The sequence below is a fragment of the Triturus cristatus genome, chromosome 3_2, assembly GCF_964204655.1.
Source record: "Triturus cristatus chromosome 3_2, aTriCri1.1, whole genome shotgun sequence".
NCBI classification, from domain to species: Eukaryota; Metazoa; Chordata; class Amphibia; order Caudata; family Salamandridae; genus Triturus; species Triturus cristatus.
Window position 1 is genome coordinate 40,827,363 of NC_140584.1, and position 21,636 is coordinate 40,848,998.

Here is a 21,636-nt window from a genome sequence, read left to right on the forward strand (position 1 = left end):
AAACACAATATGCCCAAACTTCGCAACCAGGGTCCCACACCCCCTATCCAAGGGCAATGCTCTATGGACGAATTGGTCAGGGATATTTGCCTATGCTTATACAGCTCTCCCACTACTTCTCTTAGTGGTTCGAAAGCTCAGGCTGATCTCCCTCACCCTAGTGCTCATAGCTCCAACATGGGCTCAACAACAATGGTTTACCACACTACTGGAACTCTCCCTGGTCCCACACAAGAAGCTTCCCCTCAAACAGAACATTCTCACACAGAACCATGGCAAACTAAGACACCCCAATCCCAAGGAAATGAACCTTGCAGTATGGCTCCTGATGTCATAGAATGTGGGTACTTAACCGTATCACAACAATGCATGGCTATCCTTAAACATGCTTGTAAGCCTACCACTAGACAAGGCTATATTGCAATTTGGAAACAATTTCTTCTATACTGCCAGCATCAAAGTATTAACCAAAGAGATGCACAAATACAAACATTCTTTCTTATTTGTTGCATCTTCAAACCACAGGTCTAGCCAACACTTCAATACAATAACACCTAGCTGCCACACGACATTTATCTTTGTTCAAAATACATGTTATTTAAGCGTTTATGAAAGGACTTAAAAGAATCATTCTCCCTAGACTTCCACCTGCACCAGCATGGAATCTAAATGTTCAGTTAACAAAGCTCATGGAGCCTTCATCTAAGTCGCTACATTCTTGCCGAATCCATTATTTGTCTTGGAAAGTCACATTTTGAATCGCTATCACTTCACGACATTTTAGTGAGCTCCCAGCACTAACCTCATAGAGATAAAGTAGTGCTCAGAAAAAACTCAAGGTTTCTCCTAAAATAGTCTCACCTTTTCACATTAATCAATCAATAGAGTTACCTGTCTTCTTCCCACAACCTGACTGTTGCAGAAAGGGCTCCACATACTTTAGATGTTAAAAGCGCTTTAATGTATCATATCAACAGAACAAAAACGTTTAGAAAGACTAAACAATTATTCATTGCTTTTTCATCCCCTCACATTTGAAATGCTATTTCTAAAACTGGGATTAAAAGTTGGATAGCAAACCTTGCTATGCTAAAGCTAAAAGACTGTTACCTGTTCCCCCTAAAGCTCACTCAACTCTTAGAATAGGGGCTTCTATGGCATTTTTAAGGAACATTCCTATTGCTGACATTTGCAAAGCAGCAACATGGTCCACACCACACACCTTCAGAAAACATTGCTGTGGATGTATTAGCACGTCAACAATCCAATTTTGGCCAAGTAGAACTGTGGACTCTCTTTCAAACAACTGCAACCCCCATAGGCTAGCCACCGCTTAGAGAGAGGGACTGCTTTACAGTCGATGCAAAGCATGTGTATCTACAGCACACATGCCTTGAACAGATTATATTACTTACCCTGTAAGCATCTGTTCTTGTCAGGCAGTGCTGTAGATTCACATGTGCCGTCCCGCTTCCCCAGAAGCCGGTGTAGGTCACAGTTTATGTATTTTAATTCACACCATTTGCATGGACATCACATTAAGGATACTTACAACTCCATTATCACCCACTTGCGGCAAAACAATCTAACAATGGAGTCGATGCCCATGCGCCATATCACTAACAGGAGAAGGCGCACAACCTCGTAACTTGAAGAATCTTCTTAGAATTAAAACAACTTGTAATCATCCGAGTCCAACACTAAATGGCGGAAGTATGCAAAGCATGTGAATCTATAGCACTACATGCAAAGAGCAAATGATTACAGGTTAACATAATCCTTTTGTAGTCACCCACCCCCACTTTTTGCTCCAATACTGATTTTTATGACTATGAAAGTGCACCGGAGCCCTCTACCCAGGCACCAGTGCTCTCTCCTTAACCCTTTCGCTGCGGCGGGAATCCCGCCGCAGCGCTGGGGAGTGCGGGGGGGCAGCGCGGTGGCGTTGTGCTCATGACGGAGCCGCTCCGTCATGAGCCACGGTTGAGCTGTGCTCATGACGGAACGGTTCCGTCATGACTCCGCCCATTTGCGTTGTCCCCCCGCACAGGCGGGGAAACAGCGCCGCGTAGGCGGAGCGGCCGCCAACGGCCGTGACATGACGGAACCGTTCCGTCATGAGCACATGGCAACCGTGGCTCATAACGGAGCGGCTCCGTCATGAGCGGGGAAGGGGTTAAAACTGATATGTGTGAATTGGTAACCCTAATGGGCAAGGACTTTAATCCCCTTATAAGTCCCCAGTATATGGTACCAGTGGTACCTAGGGCATGGGTGTTAAAAGGGTCACCAGGGCCTGACGCACTGCTTGTGCCAGCCTGAGTGCCCCAAGTAATCTACTGGCAGCAGACCTGCTATTGCAGACTGCAGGAGCAGTCCAAACTGCTCAAACTCGACTATTCCCTCACCATGTGTGGCAAGGTCAAAGCATTATCTTTAATAAATGTTATTCACCGCTCAGGAAGGCCTCCTCGGCCCAGGAGGCAGGTTGCATTATATTAAGGGGTCAATGACATAAAAGTGCAAACTTATATGACCTTACAGTGGCCTTTTACCATTAAAGGGCACTATCAGTGATAGACGGTCCATAGGGTAACATGGGCTGTCACCCGGGCAAACCTGAGGTTCCCATCTGCATTATAGTAGTGCCTAAATAAGGCATGTTTGGTATCAAACAATATACCTCCTCACCCCTGCCATTAATCTAGTGCCAGAGGAACCGTGGCATGAACCGAGGTGGCTACCTTAGAGGTTGCCTACCTGACTGCCCGAGCTTCGATGCCTTCTGGCTGCCAGCCGGCGCTTGCTGCTGCCAAGACAGGATTCTGACCCCCTACCAGGAGGCATGAACTCTCCCAGGAGTCAGAAACAAGGGCCTGGATGGGAAGGAGGTCAAATCTTTCTCCCTGATAGGCTGGCTATTAAAGTGGCACATCAAAGCAGTGAGCTGCAAAAGCTGCACCGTCTGTACTACGCAGCCAGGCTGACTCCCCAAGGCAGAAACAGCAATCCCCCTGCCCCCAGGCACATTTGCACCCAGAAAGGTGGTAAACGTAGGTAGTCAGGAGGCGAAACCCCCCAGAAGATTTTCCACACCTCTAGAGTGGACTACATGGTCTGTACAGCTGAGGAAGACTTCTGCCATTTTTAAAAGTAGTAGAACAGAGGATTCTGAGTGGAAAGAATGACCTACATCCCCAGATGTGGTCACTTCAGGGGGGATCATCCACTGGGATAGTAGCCCATTGGCCACTTGCTCCCGCAACCCTAACTCCCCTATATCTAGGATTTAAGGACTACTACTGTTCTGCATCAAAGAGGACAAAGAAGAGACCAGAGTCTCTGACAACAGGACTTGCACAAACCAAAAGAGGGAGACTCTGAACCTGTGGCAACACTCTTGAAACTGCACAATCAATGCCCGTCCTACGCTAAAGGTCAGTTCCCCAGACAGAGGGACCTCTGTGACAGCCAGAAGCAACTTCATACTCCCCTGGACTAGTGGCAATAGTCCCCTGCAAACTGCAGGTAAAACAGTGCTCAGGATCCGAAGAATCACTGGCCATCGGGCCCTCTGAGGGATCGCCCAAATCCAGATGGTCTACTGCATTGTGAAAACTGTAGTCCTACCCTCCACGAAGTTTCAGGTAGCTACTGGGCTTCAGAGGACCCCCGGATGTTGAAGTAAGAATCTGATGTGTTTACCGCTGCCAAGGCTTGTGGACGCCAGGCCAGCAACTGACCCCTTCACTCAACACTGCATCAAGAGGGAACTCCAACCAACTTTTGTCTAACATCAGCAGCGGCCCCTTTGTAAATATTTTGCCCCGTGTTCCCCAGCAGCAGTGAGTAACTGTAAAAGCAGCTTCCCTGTGGCTCCCGCTCAGCACCAGGAACAGCCAGGACAACTCTGCACCCGGGCTCCATGGGCAGGTAAAATTGAACTGACTGCCATGGCTTGGGCCTGGGACCCACTCCACCTTGACCTGCAAGTGACCGATTGTCACCAGTGGTTTTGACCATTGACCGCAATGATAATGTTTCACTGTATTATTTTGCAATGATTTTCTATTGATTCTAAAATCCATAACTTCAGTTCTATGGATCTGATTCTGTTAGTTTTGGTGTCGAAATTAATATAAAAATCTGCTATGTTTTTATAAATTGGTCTTGGATTTCTTTAGAGTCCTGTCAATTACTTATTGTTCATGTTGGTACTCTGAAATGCTTAATTGTTCCTCTAGTAAAGCCTGACTGCTCTTTGCTACACTACCCGGGCTGAGCTCAAGATTTATTAGTGTGTATCCAAGGACCATTTTGGGGGTTTGTGATAGTATTACATGCTGAATCCTAACCAGCATCACCACATAATACTTCACCTTCCTACAATGGCCACTTGCTTTGTATACCTAAAGACCTAATTGTGGGAAGAATCAGCATAACTCTATCAGCTAACTCTCAATCAAACACTTCACCAGTGGTAAACATTCAGTTGCTTTGTCATAGTGAACTCACCTGGTAAAATTCCCATTAGGCTTTGCAGAGCCTGCCCCCTAGCAGCCACTTTCTGCTCCTGTGTTCTAACAGGACGGGGCACAGTACGGAGTGCGCCTCCTGGCCAAATTGACTGCTGCAAGAGACGCATGTAGATCACCCAGCGCTGGGTGCAAGTCAGATTCTCCATCTGTACTTCCAGCCACCTAGCGAAGAAAAGAAACATGTGAGAGAGTTGTGGCCTGCTTATGATTGTCTTGCAGCTATGCTAATGTCATGACCACAGACTCAAGATAAGGCGGCAGATGAGGGCAAAATGGTCATCTGATGGCTACTTTAAGCCTCTGCAAAAGCGACATGGATGTGTGTAAAAGATTTATGACTGCCTGGATCTGTTAGGATCAAAGGCAGAGGAGGGAGCATATAAAATACAATTGTGGGGGCTTTTGATGTGGTTACTATGTAGCTGAAAAGAGCCTTAATCCTTCTGTTTTGAGTACTTAGAACACATAGGGATGGTCATAAGTAAAAAAAACGCAACACAAGTGAATCTGGTTGAAATTAGCAGTCCTAACTTAAGAGCTGTGTGTGAGTTTTAAAAATGGCATAGGATTTACAATACAGACATGCATGTTTCACCATTTTTGTATCTTTAGTCTGCAAAATGAGGCTTACCTGCTCTTCATTTGTACTGTAAAGATTTATTTTAACCCAAGAGTGTCTTGCACAGGGTTGCCTTAGCGTAGTTTCACGCACTTAGTATATTCCTTTGAAGGTAGCTTTGTCTGAGACTGCTTCTTCTGTAATGACTGTTGAAAACTTGCATTACAACTTTGTGTGCCTCACCTATTCAATGTGCTAATACTGCTTGCGCTGTATCCCTTCAACTTTGGAGTGGGATTGCACTACTACTGCTCCTACCTTACCCGTTCTAGGAACACTGAATATGTATGCCCCTGCTGCCTTTGTCCTACCTATTTGGTGTGTCTGACGAAAGCATGCACAGCTGCTGCCCATGGTCTCTCTTAGTTCAGTCTGTGTAGGAAGCTTACATGGCAGTTGGCTGTGCACTACATGGTGTGTGTGGCTTGCACTGCTGCTTCTCATCCCATTACAATTAATGTACATTTGTACACCAGTTGCCTGTGCTATACTTGTTTTGGGGGTGTGAGAGCGACATGCATGCCTTGCTGCATCTGCTCAACATGGCCTGTGTGTTTGTGTTTTTGTAAGCATGCACTACGCAGTGATTGCTTTTTGAGTATAAGGGAATGGTGTACTGGGCTACAGCTCAGTGGAAACATGCTACTCACTATGGCAACCATTGTGCACTTAGCTCTTCAGCCCATTCATTTAAAAAATAATTGGGATGAATTGGAACAGGTGCGCTAACACTTTGGGGAAACAAGGCAGAAGCTCAAAAAAAGCCAGTCCAAACCCTACTTCCAGGGAGCCACTAGAGAGGATAAAGGCTGTTGTATGACTGAAGAACTGAGATCAAAATATATATCAAATTAAGTACCAAGTTCCCACACCTACTTTCGAGGTCCTTTAGTACTACACATTCCGAAGCATGATATACATGGGAGGAGGCAGATAGGAAGTACAATATCTATAAAGTCAAAACAATCTAGCAGTAGTGGCTGACTCAATCAACTAAGATGTGATATGTGTACGAACAGAAAATGTCAAGAGCATACCAACATGTCTCTAAGAAGTCAGTCGCTCTGCATTGGTTCCAGATGTCAAATGGTAAAAGGAGACCATTAAAAGGATAGCCCAAAAAGCACAGGGTGCTCCAAGTATGTTAATTAAAGGGAATCCTCTATGTCTAAGAATACACATTTGAAAAGAATGTTGAACAATACACAAATCTGCCTCGATAACTGCCCGACTAAACAAACTATTAAACTAATGGAAACATATCCATTCAAGGGGAATTAAAATTATGAATTATTTTCTCTACAGTTCAATGGCAAATCTGAAGCCACTTTCTCCTGTAATTATGTACGTGATGCTATTTGCTGCTTCAGTATTAAACAGACTGCCATCACAGGCACACGAATATTGGGAAGCCAGATGCTCTGAAACTATGCACCCAAGATCAGCTATAAGGTGCAGAAATGGTAAACCAATCGCCCTTTTCGGAAATACGTCCTGCCTATCTGGCTCTTTCTGCCTATCTTTTACATTCATGTCAAAATACAGCATATTGGGCCAACATGGTGGCCCCAAGAACATTATTCGGCGAGTATTCCCAAAACAGACAACTTGACAGTGTGGTAGGATCTGGTTAGCATGTATGAAGATGAGCCTGGCCTCATTTCAATGTCAACAATCTCGGCTAGGAAGCACAGACTGCTTCCCAAAAACAACAGCTAAAACTGAACGTTAGTGTGAGTGAAAAGGAAACCATTTTTTTCAGAGCAAGGATTAGCAACTTCAGCTCTAACCAAAGATCCTTTAAGAGCCTGTGGTTATCGGCTCAGCTGTGGAACACGAGGATCATTGGTGAGGGACATACGGACGAGCTGAGCGTAGAATATACCCCTCTACTGCAGGCTGTTTCAGCAACCAAGAGCTGGGACTCTGCTTCTACTCCTGCTTGCAAACAGACAGCCATGTTAAGCACCCAAAGGGATAAGTACAAACAACCATTGGAAGCACTGTGCAGAGATGATGCGCTGTGATATAAAGAGTCAACTGTCATGCAGCATTTCATTGGAGTAAAATTAAATCCGCATGGATTGGACTCATTGTGCTGAAACCAGGAGAGGCTTGCTTTGGTTCCCCGAAAGACCGAAATAGAAAGGAACCACCATAACTACGTTCGGGTGGTTCAAAGGCTACTCAGTCAATCACATGGGTACATAAAAGGGGGGGGGACATCATCATGTGCCATGGCATTTACAAAATGGAGGACAAAGACAATTTCCAATTACGCACCCTGAATTAGCAGAAGATGCCCCTACAATGAAGGCTATAAACTTATATTCGTTATCTAACCGTCTTATATAGAACTCCTGCATCAGGGAGTATTAGGATGCCTTGGATAGAACTCGAGTAGTACACAGTGCAATAGGAACACATTTGAATTCAGCTTGGAACTTCAACATTTTTTTGAGTGGTTGTAGGCAAAAGAGGCACAGAGTAACAGTAGAGAAATTCTGAACTAAAGGTAAATTGCAAGGCAATAGCGAGATGTAACAGTGGAAACAACTGAGAAAGCATCACATTTCTTGAAATCTTTAGTACAGTTGAGGCAGACAAAAAAATCTGTACAGGAAGAGAAAATAGATGGATTTTTAAATGCTTTCATTAGGTAAAGGGGGAGTCACGTAGTGGGGTCTATCCCGATCGTACGTGGCAAGGCGTACTAGCAGTAGTCGCTGTGCCAGAGAAGGCTGGGTCTGCACTAGGTATTTTCTGAAGCTGGTGGCCTCGATATGAAGAGACTTGCAAATTCAGAGGCTTCTTATGCCATTGGAGATGGGTAGCAGCCGAGATATATGAGCAGGTTTTTATAGTGGATAGCTGTGTGCGGAATTAGGCAGAGTATAAATATGATCTTTGCAATTATCTTTCAGACTTACCCTGCAAAACCATTAATACTGTGCACAAATCTGGCATCAAGGTATGCTTCCTGCAGATCACAGGCACAAAGTATGGCCTCCTACTGCAAGGAACTGCAAGTATGCACTAAGCATTATAAACTGGTCTAAAATAAGAACATGATTGCAATGAAGAGAACCTGAATGGTTGTAGGCCCTGCATATGCAGATCATTGCCCTTACACTATCTGCACATTCCTTAGGAGTCTGGAAGACACTGTTACCATGACCATCAACTATATAAAACCTTCTGAAGCAACCACAAATCTTTACAAATTAGAACGAGTGAGCTATACAAGTCAGTCAAAGGAGTATTTATTAATGCATACCTAATAGCAGGAAAGACCTCCTAACTAAATATTGTAAACCTGTTACTAAAATATGTTTACAAACAATGGAAACCGTCGTCAACAAACCTTTATAGCCCAATGTCTGACTTACCTGCCCTGAATTCTTGAGACTGTGGTTAATTAACAACTCTCTGCACACCTTGAACTCGATTTCGAATTTCTGGAGAGAAAACTCCTCAAAAGACGAGGAAAAAGTTGGAAGCGTGCGTCCGATATTGCATACGAAGGTGCACAAAGAAATGAACTGATGTCAGTGCACAGGGGTGGCACTTATAGGATGCTGATTACTTCTGAAGCCAGCGCTAGCCACATGACGTCACCTATCGGCATGCAGGATCATTGCTTTTAAATCTTCCAGATGCAGTCTGGTGCCTGGGGATATTCTAAAGGTGAGAACTATGCAGTTAGAAGTATCCATCGGAATCAACCAGCTCAGAAAGAGGGGGTGATCTCTGCATACTCCCTCAATACTTTCCACTTTTGTTGCCTCTTCATCTTGAGTGGAACTGTAAACGTCCCATGCGGCCTCGAAGACTTGCCTCTACTACTAAGAGTAACTAGACACACTAACTCGCTTTCAGTCATTAAGGACAAACTCAGACGCAGATAAGATGTTTCCCTAAAATTATACTCCTACAACTCTATGCTTTGTCACTTAAACGAGGAAGGGAAAATGTAGTAGCCACTCACGCTGCTAGCAGCCATCTCCATCAGGACAAGCTGTCCTCAGTATCTGTTAAGCTGGCATTGGCTCTCCTTTGAGTAACTACGCTTCTTGAAGACTGATAGGTCGAACCGTATCTACAGACAGCATCTGACTAATTCCCTGTGCATGACTTGACAGGAGAAGCCTGATTCACAGTAGAAACATTTACTAAAGACATCATTGTACGTACCCTTTTTATCTGGAGTGAACAAATGATGATGATATAAATATCATCAATTAACCTTTTTTTATTTAGATTTTTGTAACGCACCTCTGCCTTTTCTAATCACTGCGGATATAAGACGTTGCTATTATGACACTTTATGGTACTTAATTTGTCCACCTTAGTGGGATGGAAGGATGGATGGGCCTAAATGGGATTCGGACTCGGGATCTGCAGGTCATCGCATATTTCAGTGGTCCCTACTCAACTCACTCAGCCATCCTATCATGATGTGGGATGTACATGAAGTAGTTGATCCTTTGTCCCTGATCCAGATCTATCAAACCATGAAACGCACAAAAATAATTTGATTAGACTTGTACTGCACTGTCGGTGGCATCTGTAACATCTAGGGGCATATTCACAAGAATCTATCGCAGACTCAACGGCACTTTATCGCAGCCAAAGTAGCGATAAACTTATCGCCCCAATCACAAGCTGGTGTTAACATCCCACAGCACCAGTTTACCTGCAATAGCAGCCGCAAAAAACATCGCCACAGATGACCCCCGCAACTATCGCTGATGAGATGCAGAGTAGGCGTTTCTGTGCCAAAAGCCGCGACAACACCACTCCACAACATTCACAACGACCAGCCAGAACTGCGATAAGAACACAAAACAGGCGATAAGGCACGTTAGCAGCAGGAAAATAACAACTGCTCTGACCTGGTGCAAAGTCGGACCACAGCCTGCACCACAAAAGGGAGTCCAGCCCAGAGCCACACCTGAAGAACAACAGATGCACCTGGGCAACTGAACATGCAGCCCGGAGGGCCGAAAGGGCAACAACACCCGCCGCCGCCACCACCCCAGGACCCCCCTCCCCAGCACCCCCCCGACCAAAGACATGCCACATCAGCTACACCTAAACATGTACAAAATAATCCGCATGATGTCGCACAATCACAACTGGTGACGTGCATGTGTCGTCACAAAAATGAGCATTACACATTCACTTTTGAAGCAACAAATGAAACTTTCTTAAAATGAACACTGAAATGAAATGAAGACACATGGCGGCTCCCCTTGGGACAATCCGTAGGTCACAGCCTGCAAGACAAAAATCATGATGAGAAGGTGTGTCCTGCGCACATCAAAGGGCAGAGAGAGAGTGAAGGAGAGAGAGAGGAAGAGATGGAGAGAGAGAGATAAGAAGAGAGGGGGAGAGAGAGAGAGAGAAGAAGAGAGGGAGAGAGAGAAGAAAAGAGGGGGAGAGAGAGAGAGAGAGAAGAAGAGAGAGAGAGAGAAGAAGAGAGAGAGAGAGAAGAAAAGAGGGGGAAGAAGAGAGAGAGAGAGAGAGAGAAGAAGAGAGAGAGAGACAGAGAGAAGAAGAGAGGGGGAGAGAGAGAGATAAAAAGAGAGGGGCAGAGAGAGAGAGAGAGAGAGAGTGCTGCCCCTGCGCACCCAGGCCACACTGTTCACCTGCTGCCACCAGTGTGTCTTCAACCACTTGCCGGTATGTATTGCAGTTCACCAGGTCACACATCTGAGACAGACCCGTCATCTAAAACAGAGTCCAGATACATGATTGGCACAGTACACTCAAGACAACATCGCCTGCCCGCCCATGCACACCCAGGCAGAGGCACCCCAGCCCCTCCCGCCGCCCATCGTAGCATGCTCACCCATGCACACCCAGGCCTCACTGCTCACCTTCCGCCACCGGCGTGCAGGCAAGAGGTCCCACCACGTGCCGCTGCAAGCCTCAAGCCTGGGGCCCGCAGACATGGCACCCTCCACATCATGCAGCCCCGCTCCGCAGGCCACCAGGTCTCACGTTTGGTGCTGGGTCTTGATTACTCCATTGCAGAGGACATACCAGTGCCACCGGCCTCATCGCAGCACCGCTCAACCCAATAGGTGCCACTAACTCTGTGATCCCGGCAGCGACGCTACGTGGCGGTAGGCCCGAGCTGCCCGCTGGCTCTGGCCTACTGAGCTGTCCGGACCGCCGGGACAGGGCATCATCGCAGGCTGCACACCCGCTCAGCACTTAAGGTGCCCCTACCTCAGAGCACTCAAAGTCACCGTCCCGTGGCAGGGTGCCTGTGCCGGCCACAAAGCTTTGGGTGCCCGTGCAACCCCAGTCAGCGCCATGTGGTGGTAGGCCCGTGACGGCCGCAAGGCCTCGGGTGCCACTAACCCTGTGCGCAACAAATCATGGGCCCTTTATGATTGAGAGCCGTGGAGCGTCCGTCATCCAGTCACCACCGGCAGAGGGGAATGTGACGTCGTCGGGCCCTTATGTTGGCGGAGTCACATGGACTGTGACACCTATGCCGGATGGGTGTGGTGTGCGTGCAAACCTGCCCTCAGGGAGTCGCTGTGACATGCTAACAACTAGACCAGTGACCTGCACACCACCAGCGAGTACGCCTGCGACGGGTAGAAAAATGGGCCCCCCCCCCCCTTGGAGCGTAAGCGGAGTGGTCTGGCCTGCCGTACGCCGGACCAGCGCAGGGCTTGCAACAATGACTCGTGGGCTCTGGGCGTGGTTCAGTCCCTGTCCGGACATGGAGGTGACTGATGCATGTGTCCCTGTTGTAGTGTCCACGGCACCCGGTACACAATATGCAATGTAGCACCCTCTGACTGGCATCCCACAGGATTAGCATCATTGATGCAAGGGAAATCACTGTCCCTACATTCATCCACACATTCATACATGAATGATGAAAGACATAACACAGCAGTGCGTTACTGGATGTTTATTGCACATCCAGTGCAGTTTTGCAGCTGGAGCGGTACAGGGCAATACCAAGCACACTACACAATATGGGCCTGTGGAGGGCCAGCCAGAGTCCATCTGGGGATGACAAGTACTGCGGAAGCGAAAGGGTACAGTCCGCCGTCTGGTCGCCGTGTCATTGGTCATCGAACAGGATATGGCAGTCCATGTCGCTGTTCAAGGTGAGTGCATCGGAGTGTATCGGGGGTCATTGGAAGGTCATGGGGCCAAGTGCGACACCAAGCAAAAACAGGCCAGGTGGGGGGAAATGAATGCTAGTGCCACCTGACCACAAACCCATTCACGTCCTCGTCCCCGGATGTGTGCTCTGCCCCACCTGTGGGTGTTGCAGTACCGGCTGAGGCACTGTGAGCCACGACACATCAGGTGCCAGAGTGGATACATCTGCTGCACTGTGAGGCAATGGCACACCAGGGGGCGGAGATGTGGATGGTGTGGGGCCAGCAGCATTCATCATCGCCCACGCCTTGTGGCAGCAATGCCATGATGAGGATCTGCAGGGCATGGTAGATCCCAGCTACATTTCGCTGGTGTGCAGCGGTGGCTGCCATCCTTTCCGCCTCCATCCGCACCATGTCCTCCATGAGCCTCCGCATGTGTGCCAGCTCATGGCTGGTATCGCTAGAGCCCCTCTGAGCGGACAGGTGTTCTTCTCTCCGCGTCATGACTCCAGTGATGTCAGTCAGGGCTCGTTGGAGACCATGGAGCGGGCCTAGACACCCATGGATGGTGTCCAGTTTGGTAGCCATGAGGTCGAACCCCACCTGCACCTGCTCAGCCGTCTCCCTCTGGCCCTCCAGCGCACGGCGTTGGAAGGCCGTGTGTTGTTCCTGGGGATCTTGGGAGACTGCCGGGGCCGTGGGTGCCTCCTGTTGGGTGGTTTGGGTGGTGAGTGGGGTCTCCTCGATGCAGCTTGGCAGCCCTGATACTGGAGGTGAGTCGCAGATGATGTCAATGATGTCTAGGAGGGCTTGTGCGTCGATGCTGGGGTTGTCCTCCTCATCATCAGTGAGGAGTGGCTGGGACTGCTCTGCAGGGGGTGTTGACGGTGGCCCTGCAATGTGAAGGGGAGATGGTGTATTGCAATGTGTCCACATGTATGTAGCTGCATGGTACATGTTGACATTCAGACAGCATGGCATTGTACATTGTGACAGTCTATAGATCTGGGCGATGACCCAGAGTCATTGAGGGTGTGCCCTGTGCTCTGCTTGATTGTCCATGTGTGCCATCGTGGCCATCTCCACCCGTCCCACCAGTACCTGGTGGTCACTCACCCTGTTGCGGTTGTGTCCTGTCGAGCAGTGTCCTGTCCCCCAGCCATAGTATCCACACTGATGACTGTCGACACCAGCTCCTCCATGTCATCCAGCACGAGCTGTGGTGCTGGGCCCCCACTTCCAGTCTGCATTGCTGCCTTCTGGTTGGCGGCAAGTTTATCCTTGGTCTTTCCCTTGATGTCATTCCATCGCCTCTTGACCTCGTCCATTGTCCTCTTGTGCTCTCCGACGGCATTCACCTTGTCCATGATGTCCTGCCATATTCCATTTTTGGTGCCCAATGACACGTTGGAGGTGACGAACAGTTGTTGATGGTGTTCCATCACCTCCGTGACTATGATCCTGTTCGCCTGCGGACAGAACTTCGTCTTCCTCTTCTTCTTGTCCGTGCCCTTCCCTGTGCACGAGGTCCTGAGCTGGTAGTCCAGGGTGCTAGTGGGGTTGCACTCGTCCTCTGCGCCTGCTCCGGCTGCTTCCATGGTGCTTGGGTGTTGGTCAGTTTGCGTTTTGGGTGTTTTTTCTACTTTTATGGTGATTTTTCCCGCCTGCCAGGTGTGTGTTGCAGGCCTGGCGCTGCTTATCACTGATTTCCTCATCGCGCTTTGGCCCATCGCAGGTTATTTGGCATTGGAGTTTGTGTTTTTATCTCCGTCGAGGTGGTTGTACCGCGGGCATTGGCCGCGGTTTCGGCAAACTATTGCATAAGGCCGCCTTGTTGTGAATTCCCTACGTTGACACAGGGTTATTTTCCTGCGATAGGCTGCAATGTGTAAAGTTGCGTTAACATTTTATGGTGATGTTTAGCACACGTTCTTATGAATATACCCCCTAGTCTTCTGGTAAAAGACTGTGGCTAAATTCACCATTCTGATTGCAGGCCTTGCTCTATTTTAGTGGAAAGAATTCTTGTCCTTTAATCTTCCAGATTAACTGGAACTCTGAGTCTGACCTTGCCATCTGAGGACTGGAGCTGAAGGGGCTTTTGTGAAGTTATCGGAGGGATACCAGGAGGTGGAAGAGGTAGAATTAAAAAAATCTTGAATGCACCATCCTGGAATGTCCTGATGGAAGAAAAGATAACCTGAACCTAGTCACTCCTGTAAATTTCTGTTTGCTTAGGCTAATAAATTGTGATGAGACCTAAAAGGTGGGCCAAGCTTCTCCCCTGCAAACCGAAGAAGTAGCAGCCCACCTTATAACCCTTAATGTTTTGAGGCATTTGATTGAGCTGTCCTCTTAGAGGGCAACAGCCTTTTAAAAGAAAGACTTCCGGTCTAGTCAGAGGGTCTGGGGACCTTTTGATTGTTTGATCAGCCTCACAAACTGGACTGTGTTCTGTTTAGGGGCCTAAAAGCCTCACTTTAAGGCCTTCTGTAGAGTTATAGCGCTAGCAAGACCAAATTCTTTCTTTGCACTGTGCAAGATTTATCAGTTGGCATAGTGCAGAGTCTGGTAGTAAGGGTTTGCAAGAATACTGATGCATCAACATCCACGAGGAAAGATTACTTCTGCAAATACTTGTGGCCAGACGCAAATACAGTCACGCAAAGGACATTTGCTCTCCATCTCTGCTTTGGAAATGTACCATTATTGCGTTTCAAGTACCTTAAAAGGACAGCTGCTGCAAAGCTAAAAAATGTGGCATTCTGCCATAAAGTCGTTAGGTATTGTGTGATCCATAAGACCACTGCAAGCTCCCAAGATGCTCACAGATGGCATTGACTACCCTTGTGAAAATAATTACGAATTGACAAAGGTAGAAAGTAATCGTTCAAACTTTTGGCACTGTCACAAAATATTGAAGCATTTCCGTGTAAATCGCCTCTTTACTGCCCCTTTTACTTGCGATCTGCAAAGATTCTCATTGCTAGCACACTGATCCGCAAAGACTTTTGAGACTCACAAAAAATTTGAAATACTGCGTGATTTGAAATTTCATCCTTAATGAGCCTTCTACTGGTCACAGAACTGGTTCTAGCGATAGAGAAACAAAACCTTTAATACATCGAGACCAGGCTTAAGTACATGAATAAAATCCACACCTTCCTCTCAGCTAGAGCTCGGATATTTTCGTCAGTTAATCTCTTTTCTGATGGTTATCTACAGTGAGGGCTAAGCACAAGTTCTAAAGCACCTGCACCTGCGATAATGCGTACAGAAGAAAGACTCAGTTTTACTCAATGAGGCACCCCTACACATCACGGCACCTTGTGTAAGGCATGCGTAAATCGGACTGCAGGAGGTGTGTCTTTCCACAGCAGACATCGTCAGGCACTTGTAGGCCCCAGGCTCCCTGCCCGCTGGCAGGATGCGCCACCCCGCGAGTGAGAGATCCTCTGATTACAAACATTCCCCGCCACAGCTCAGGCCGGTGTGTCGTCGGCTCGTGCCCTATAATTAGCATGGAGGGCAAGGCGGCGGTGACAGACGGGGCATTTAGCGAGGTTCAAAGTGGCACGTGGTTCTTATTTCCTAAGCATGACTTCAGTACTCCTGACCAGCTCGCCTCACATATCATGTTATTGTCCCATCCCCTGTGTCTGAGGGTACGGATGCGTTCGAGGAATTGCCTAAAAGGGTGGGCTGCATGGAGACTCAGGAATAGTTTCAGTAACTTGAGAGCCACTTTCAAGGCCCACTAGACGCTCCGGGCTCGCGTTGAAATGCCAGCCAGGTTCGGTCATTGCTCTGCATGAAAAGCAGCAGCTCATGGGTACGACAGGACAGTCGTTGAAGCAAAATAAAAGGCCAGTATTAATGCCGGGGCTTAGAGAGGTATTAAGGACGTATGCTCAAGTTGACCAACATCTGAAGTGTTAGACCTCCAAGAGAGTCTAATGTGATGCCAGCTTGGTGCATACAGGAGGATATTTGAAACGAGGCACAATGCAATAAAATGACCAGACTGCTTAATAAAGTTAACTCTGGTCTTGCCGTAAATATAGAAATGTAGGTACAAAGAGCCCAAGTCACATAGACATTCGAAATCATACACTTGTTATGTTTTACTGCTACGTTTGCGTATAGATTGTCACATTTACGAAACTCTCAGAGAATTTGAGGAGTACCACTGCAAAAGAGTCAACTGCAGATTTTCAGGGGTTCATGCAACTTTAAGCAGTTACACATACATAATAAACAATATACAATAATGTGTAAATGTTTGCACTTGTTGACTATTTTATTCTTTTTTTGCAGGTTATTATTTTTCCTCTTTGTAAAAAGATCCTTCCCTACACCCCCGCTGATTTAAGGGTCTTCCCTTCTCTTTTTCACCCTGGAAATGGACCTAAAACCAGCCTTGACCGGTTTAAATTGTAGATGAATTTAGGGTGAGTTGAGGCCAAGTACCCACAAATTTGTAGGAGTACACACACTTTCCAGGGCATTGCCAATCTGGAACACAGACTCCTTGCTCACAGCAGTTGTTCTCCCATGAAATACCACACCATGCCGGGGTTACATTATGTTTAAGTAAATACATGTATGAATGCAGAATTCCCAACTCTTGCATAAAAATTAGATTTTCACTTGCAAATAAAGCCCATTTGGAAATGTAAGTTAAACTCACTTACAAATGTCTATGTTACTCCTGCCCTAAACCTTTAAGCAGTACGTAGTCAGCAAAGAGGCTGACCTGCAAGTAAAAAAGTTCTTACCCTGAGACTATCTGTTTGTAGTACTTTAGAATCCCATGCTCTACATACTCCTTCCATCTAGTGCTGGGCGCGGGCATTTGCAAGCTGTTTTTCTCTGAAGAAGACTGTGATATATATATATATATATATATATATATATACACATTACCCACTGGTGGTCGCCAGTAGGTAGTTTATCCATAGGAAAGGCGTTTTTTGATTTGCCAATATCTTTGGTGCCGCTTGATGAATCTTCGCATAATTTTCCAAACTAATCACCAGCTCAGGTCAACTCATGTCTTGAAAGTTTGAGGGTGATTTGTCAAGTGGGGGCCGAGAAAAAAGGGGGTCCCAAAGCGCGTTTTCTCCATGTTAATTTCCATGGGACATTTTGGAACCGGCTACAGCCTGAACTGCTGAACGGAATGACACCAAATTTGACACAAAGGTTTCTCTTGGTTCAGAAAGCGACCTTTTTTTTAAATGGTGTAAATCCGTTCAGTAGTTCCTGAGGAATAAAAAAAATAAAAATATTGATACCCGAGCACCGAGGAGGAGCCGCAAATGCTCCTGAGCATGAGCTTCATTCTTATTGGCTGCCAACACTCCAAACTAGAATGTGTTGGCAGCCTTCTTGTGACTCAGTACCAAGTCAGAAGAAACAAGGATAAAAAAAGATTAAAAACAAGAAAAGGGGGCAGGGTAGAAACAGCCTGACCCCCTAGGGCTGCTCAGGGGGTCCCACAGGGACCCCCAGGCCCCAAACAGGCATTTAAAAAAGAAAGTAAAATCGTCTGAATTTGCGCTAGGTGCACGAATCCGGCCGAGGGAAAAAAAAAAAATACGAAGTGCGGGTTTCCGCGCTTTGTTATCCTTAAGCCCCCTGGTGGGCTAGGTCCTGGGGGCAATATGCAGTTATGTAGCAGGGGCCCGTGGCTGCGCCAGCAGCCCCAGGGACCGCCGCCTCCCTGGGGCTTTAATATACTTGAGATGGGAAGAGGGGTTTGCGGGCCCCCAAGCCCTGGGACCACCACCTCCCTGGGGCTTCCTTCTTTAAGGAGGGGAGGGCCTCGCGGTCCCCCCAAGCCCAGGGTACCACCACCTCCCCGGGGCTTTGTGTTTTTGGGGAGGGGGGTCGCGCAGCCCCCCTCCTGGAGCCCTCAATGGCCCTGGGGACCGCCACGCCCCAGGGCCGGTTCCTGCAATGTCCCGGGGCGCCCACCCCCGGTACATTGCTCTTTGCAAAGACAGGGCGGGAGCTGTGCGTATCCCACCCTATCATTGCAAACACTGCTTTGCTTGTTGGAAGCGAGAGCCCCACTGCTAAAAAAAAAAACAGGCTGGCCAGGCCCAGGGGGATGGGGTCCTGGGGCCAGAAGTGGCAAAGGGAAGGGGGGGGGCCACGCGGCCCCCTCCCGTACTCTTTTATTTAAAAAAAAAACAACAAAAGCGAGGCATTGCCCCGGGGGATGGGGTCCCCAGGGCCATTATAGGCCTCAGGAGGAGGGCCACGCGGCCTCCCTCCAAAATAAAAATAAATGCTGGCCAGGTCCCAGGGGATGGGGTCCCCGGGGCCAATAGCAGCCCAGGGTAGGGAGGCCACGCGGCCCCCTGCCCGTTTTTTTATTTTTTAAAACAAAATGCTCAGGCCCTGGGGGATGGGGTCCCCAGGGCCCAAAAACTACTAAAAGAAGGGGGGCCACACGGCCCCCCTTCTAAAAAAATATTTTTCAAAAAGCAAGCCGGCATCTCGCCGGATGTCCCGCCCCCTCCCTGCACCACACTGCAAACATGCCCCTTAGCACGTTCTAAGTTGGGGGATTAAGTCCCCTTCATTCCTGAGGGTCCCTGCGGGGCAACTAGCCCACTAGCTACCTCTAGTAAGCTCCACACAGTGGGATTGCTGAGAGGTGGTCCGATGCCACGTCCCTTTTTACACCACTCTGCAAACGCACCTCTCTTGCCTCTTTCTGCACCTCACTTGCCAATTTCTGCACTTCTCTTGCTTCTTTCTACACCACTCTTGCCTCTTTCTGCTCCTCTCTTGCATGTTTCTGCATTTCCCTTGCCTCTTTCTGTTCCTCTTTTGCCTCTTTCTTCACCTCACTTGCCTCTTTCTGCACCTCACTCTCTTCCTTCTGCATCGCTCTTGCCTCTTTCTACACTTCTCTTGCCTCTTTCTGCAGTTCTCTTGCCTCTCTGTATACCCTTCTTGCCTCTTTCTGCACCTCAAGTGTCTCTTTCTGCACTTCTCTTGCCTCTTTCTACACGTATCTTGCCTCTTTCTACACGTATCTTGCCTCTTTCTATACCTCTTTTGCCTCTTTTAGCACCTCTGTTGCTTCTTTCTGCACTTCTCTTCCTTCTTTCTGTATTCCTCTTGCTTTTTTTGCACCTCTCCTACCTCTTTCTGCACCCTCTTGCCTCTTTCTGCACCTCTGTTGGTTCTGTTTGCACTGTTCTTGCTTCCTTCTGCATCTCTTTCGTAAATTTATGCATCCCTCTTGCCTCTTTCTGTACCCCTCTTCCATCTTTCTGCACCTCTCTTGCCTCTGTCTGCACACCTGTTCCCTCTTTTTGCACCCTTTTTGCCTGTTTCTGCAACTCTCTTGCCTATTTCTGTAGTTCTCTTACCTCCTTCTGCACCTCACTTGCCTCTTTCTGCACCTGTCTTGCTTCTTTCTGTACCCCTGTTGTCTCTTTCTGCACCCCCGTTGTCTCTTTCTGCACTCGTCCTCCCTCTTTCTGAACCTCTCTTGCTTCCTTCTGCACTTCTCTTGGGTCGTTTTGCACCTGTTGCCTCTTTCTGCAGCTCACTTGCTTCTTTCTGCAACCCTCTTGCCTCTTTCTGCACCCCTCTTGCCTCTTTTTGTACTCATGTTCCCTTTCTGCACCTTTCCTACCTTTCTGCACCTCTTGCCTCTTATTGTACCTTTGTTGCTTCTTTCTGTACTTCTCTTGCTCTTTCTACACCCTTCATGCCTCTTTCAGCACCTCTGTAGCTTCTTTCTGCACTTCTCTTCCTTCTTTCTGCACCCCTCCTGCCTCTTTCTGTGCTTGTCTTGCCTCTTTGTGCACCTCTCCTACTTATTTCTGCACCTCTCTTGCCTCTTTTTGCACCTCTGTTGGTTCTTTCTGCACTGCTCTTGCTTCTTTATGCACCCCTTTTCTGCACCCCTCTTCCCTCGTTCTGGACCTCTCTTGCCTGTCTGCACAACAACTGTTACCTCTTTCTGCACCCCTTTTTCATGTTTCTGCAACTCTCTTGCCTCTTTCTGCAGTTCCCTTGCTTCCTTCTGCACCTCACTTGCCTCTTTCTGCACTTCTATTGCCTATTTCTGCACCTCTCTTGCTTCTTTGTGCACCCCTGTTGTCCCTTTTTGCACCCCTGTTGTCTCTTTCTGCACTTGTCTTCCCTCTTTCTGCACCTCTTGCCAATTTGTGCATCTCTCCTACCTCTTTCTGCACACCTCTTGCCTCTTTTTGCACCTCTGTTAGTTCGTTCTGCACTGCTCTTGCTTCTTTCTGCACCTCTTCTGCAAATGTCTGCATTCCTCATGCCTCTTTCTGCACCCTCTTCCCCATTTCTCCACCTCTCTTGCTTCTTGCTGCACTTCTGCTTTTTTCTGCACCTCTCTTGAAAATTTCTGTATCCCTCTTACCTCCTTCTGCACCCCTGTTCCCTCTTTCTGTGCCTTTCTTGCCTGTTTCTGCACCTCTCTTGCCTCTTTCGGCACCTCTGTTGCTTCTTTCTACACTTCTCTTGCCTCTTTATGCACCCCTCTTGCCTCTTTAAGCACCTCTGTTGCTTCTTCTGCACTTTTCTTGCTTCTTTCTGCACCCCTCTTGCCTCTTTCTGTACCTCTTTGCCTTTTTCTGCAGTTCTCTTGCCTCTTCCTGCACATCTTTTGCTTCTTTCTGCACCCTTCTTCCCTTTTATGCATCCCTCTTGCCTCTTTTTGCACCTCACTTGCCTCTTTCTGCACTTCTCTTCCTTCTTTCTGTGCCCCTCCTGCCTCTTTCTGTACTTGTCTTGCCTCTTTGTGCACCTCTTTTGCAAATTTCTGCATCCCTCTTTCCTCTTTCTGCACCCCTCTTCCTGCACCTCTCTTGCCTCTGCACACCTGTTCCCTTGCTGCAACCCTTTTGCCTGTTTCCACAACTCCCTTGCCTCTTTCTGCAGTTCCCAAGCCTCCTTCTGCACCTCACTTGCCTCGTTTTGCACTTCTATTGCATATTTCTGCACCTCTCTTGCTTTTTTCTGCACCCCTGTTGTCTCTTTCTGTACTCGTCTTCCCTTTCTGCACCCCTCTTGCTTCTTTCTGTACTTCTCCTGCTTCTTTCTGCACCTCCCTTACTACTTTCTGCACCCTTCTTCCCTTTTTGCATTCCTCTTGCCTCTTTCTGCTGCTTCTCTTGCTTCTTTCCACACCTCTGTTGCTTCTTTAAGCAATTCTCTTGCCTCTTTCTGCACTTCTATTGCATATTTCTGCACCTCTCTTACTTCTTTCCACACCTCTGTTGCTTCTTTCTGCACTTCTTTCCTCTTTCTGCACCCCTCTTGCCTCTTGAAGCACATCTGT

General features: G+C 47.8%; 1 protein-coding gene across 1 annotated transcript in view; it reads right to left on the reverse strand.

Moving 5' to 3' along the window:
- The window catches only part of SNX19 (sorting nexin 19), a 183,826-nt gene that overhangs the window by 57,785 nt on the left and 104,405 nt on the right, over window positions 1-21,636 (reverse strand). The window contains exon 9 of the mRNA XM_085647225.1: window positions 4,516-4,700. Coding sequence (XP_085503351.1) covers window positions 4,516-4,700 — 185 coding nt within the window. The remainder of the gene's footprint in view (window positions 1-4,515; window positions 4,701-21,636) is intronic.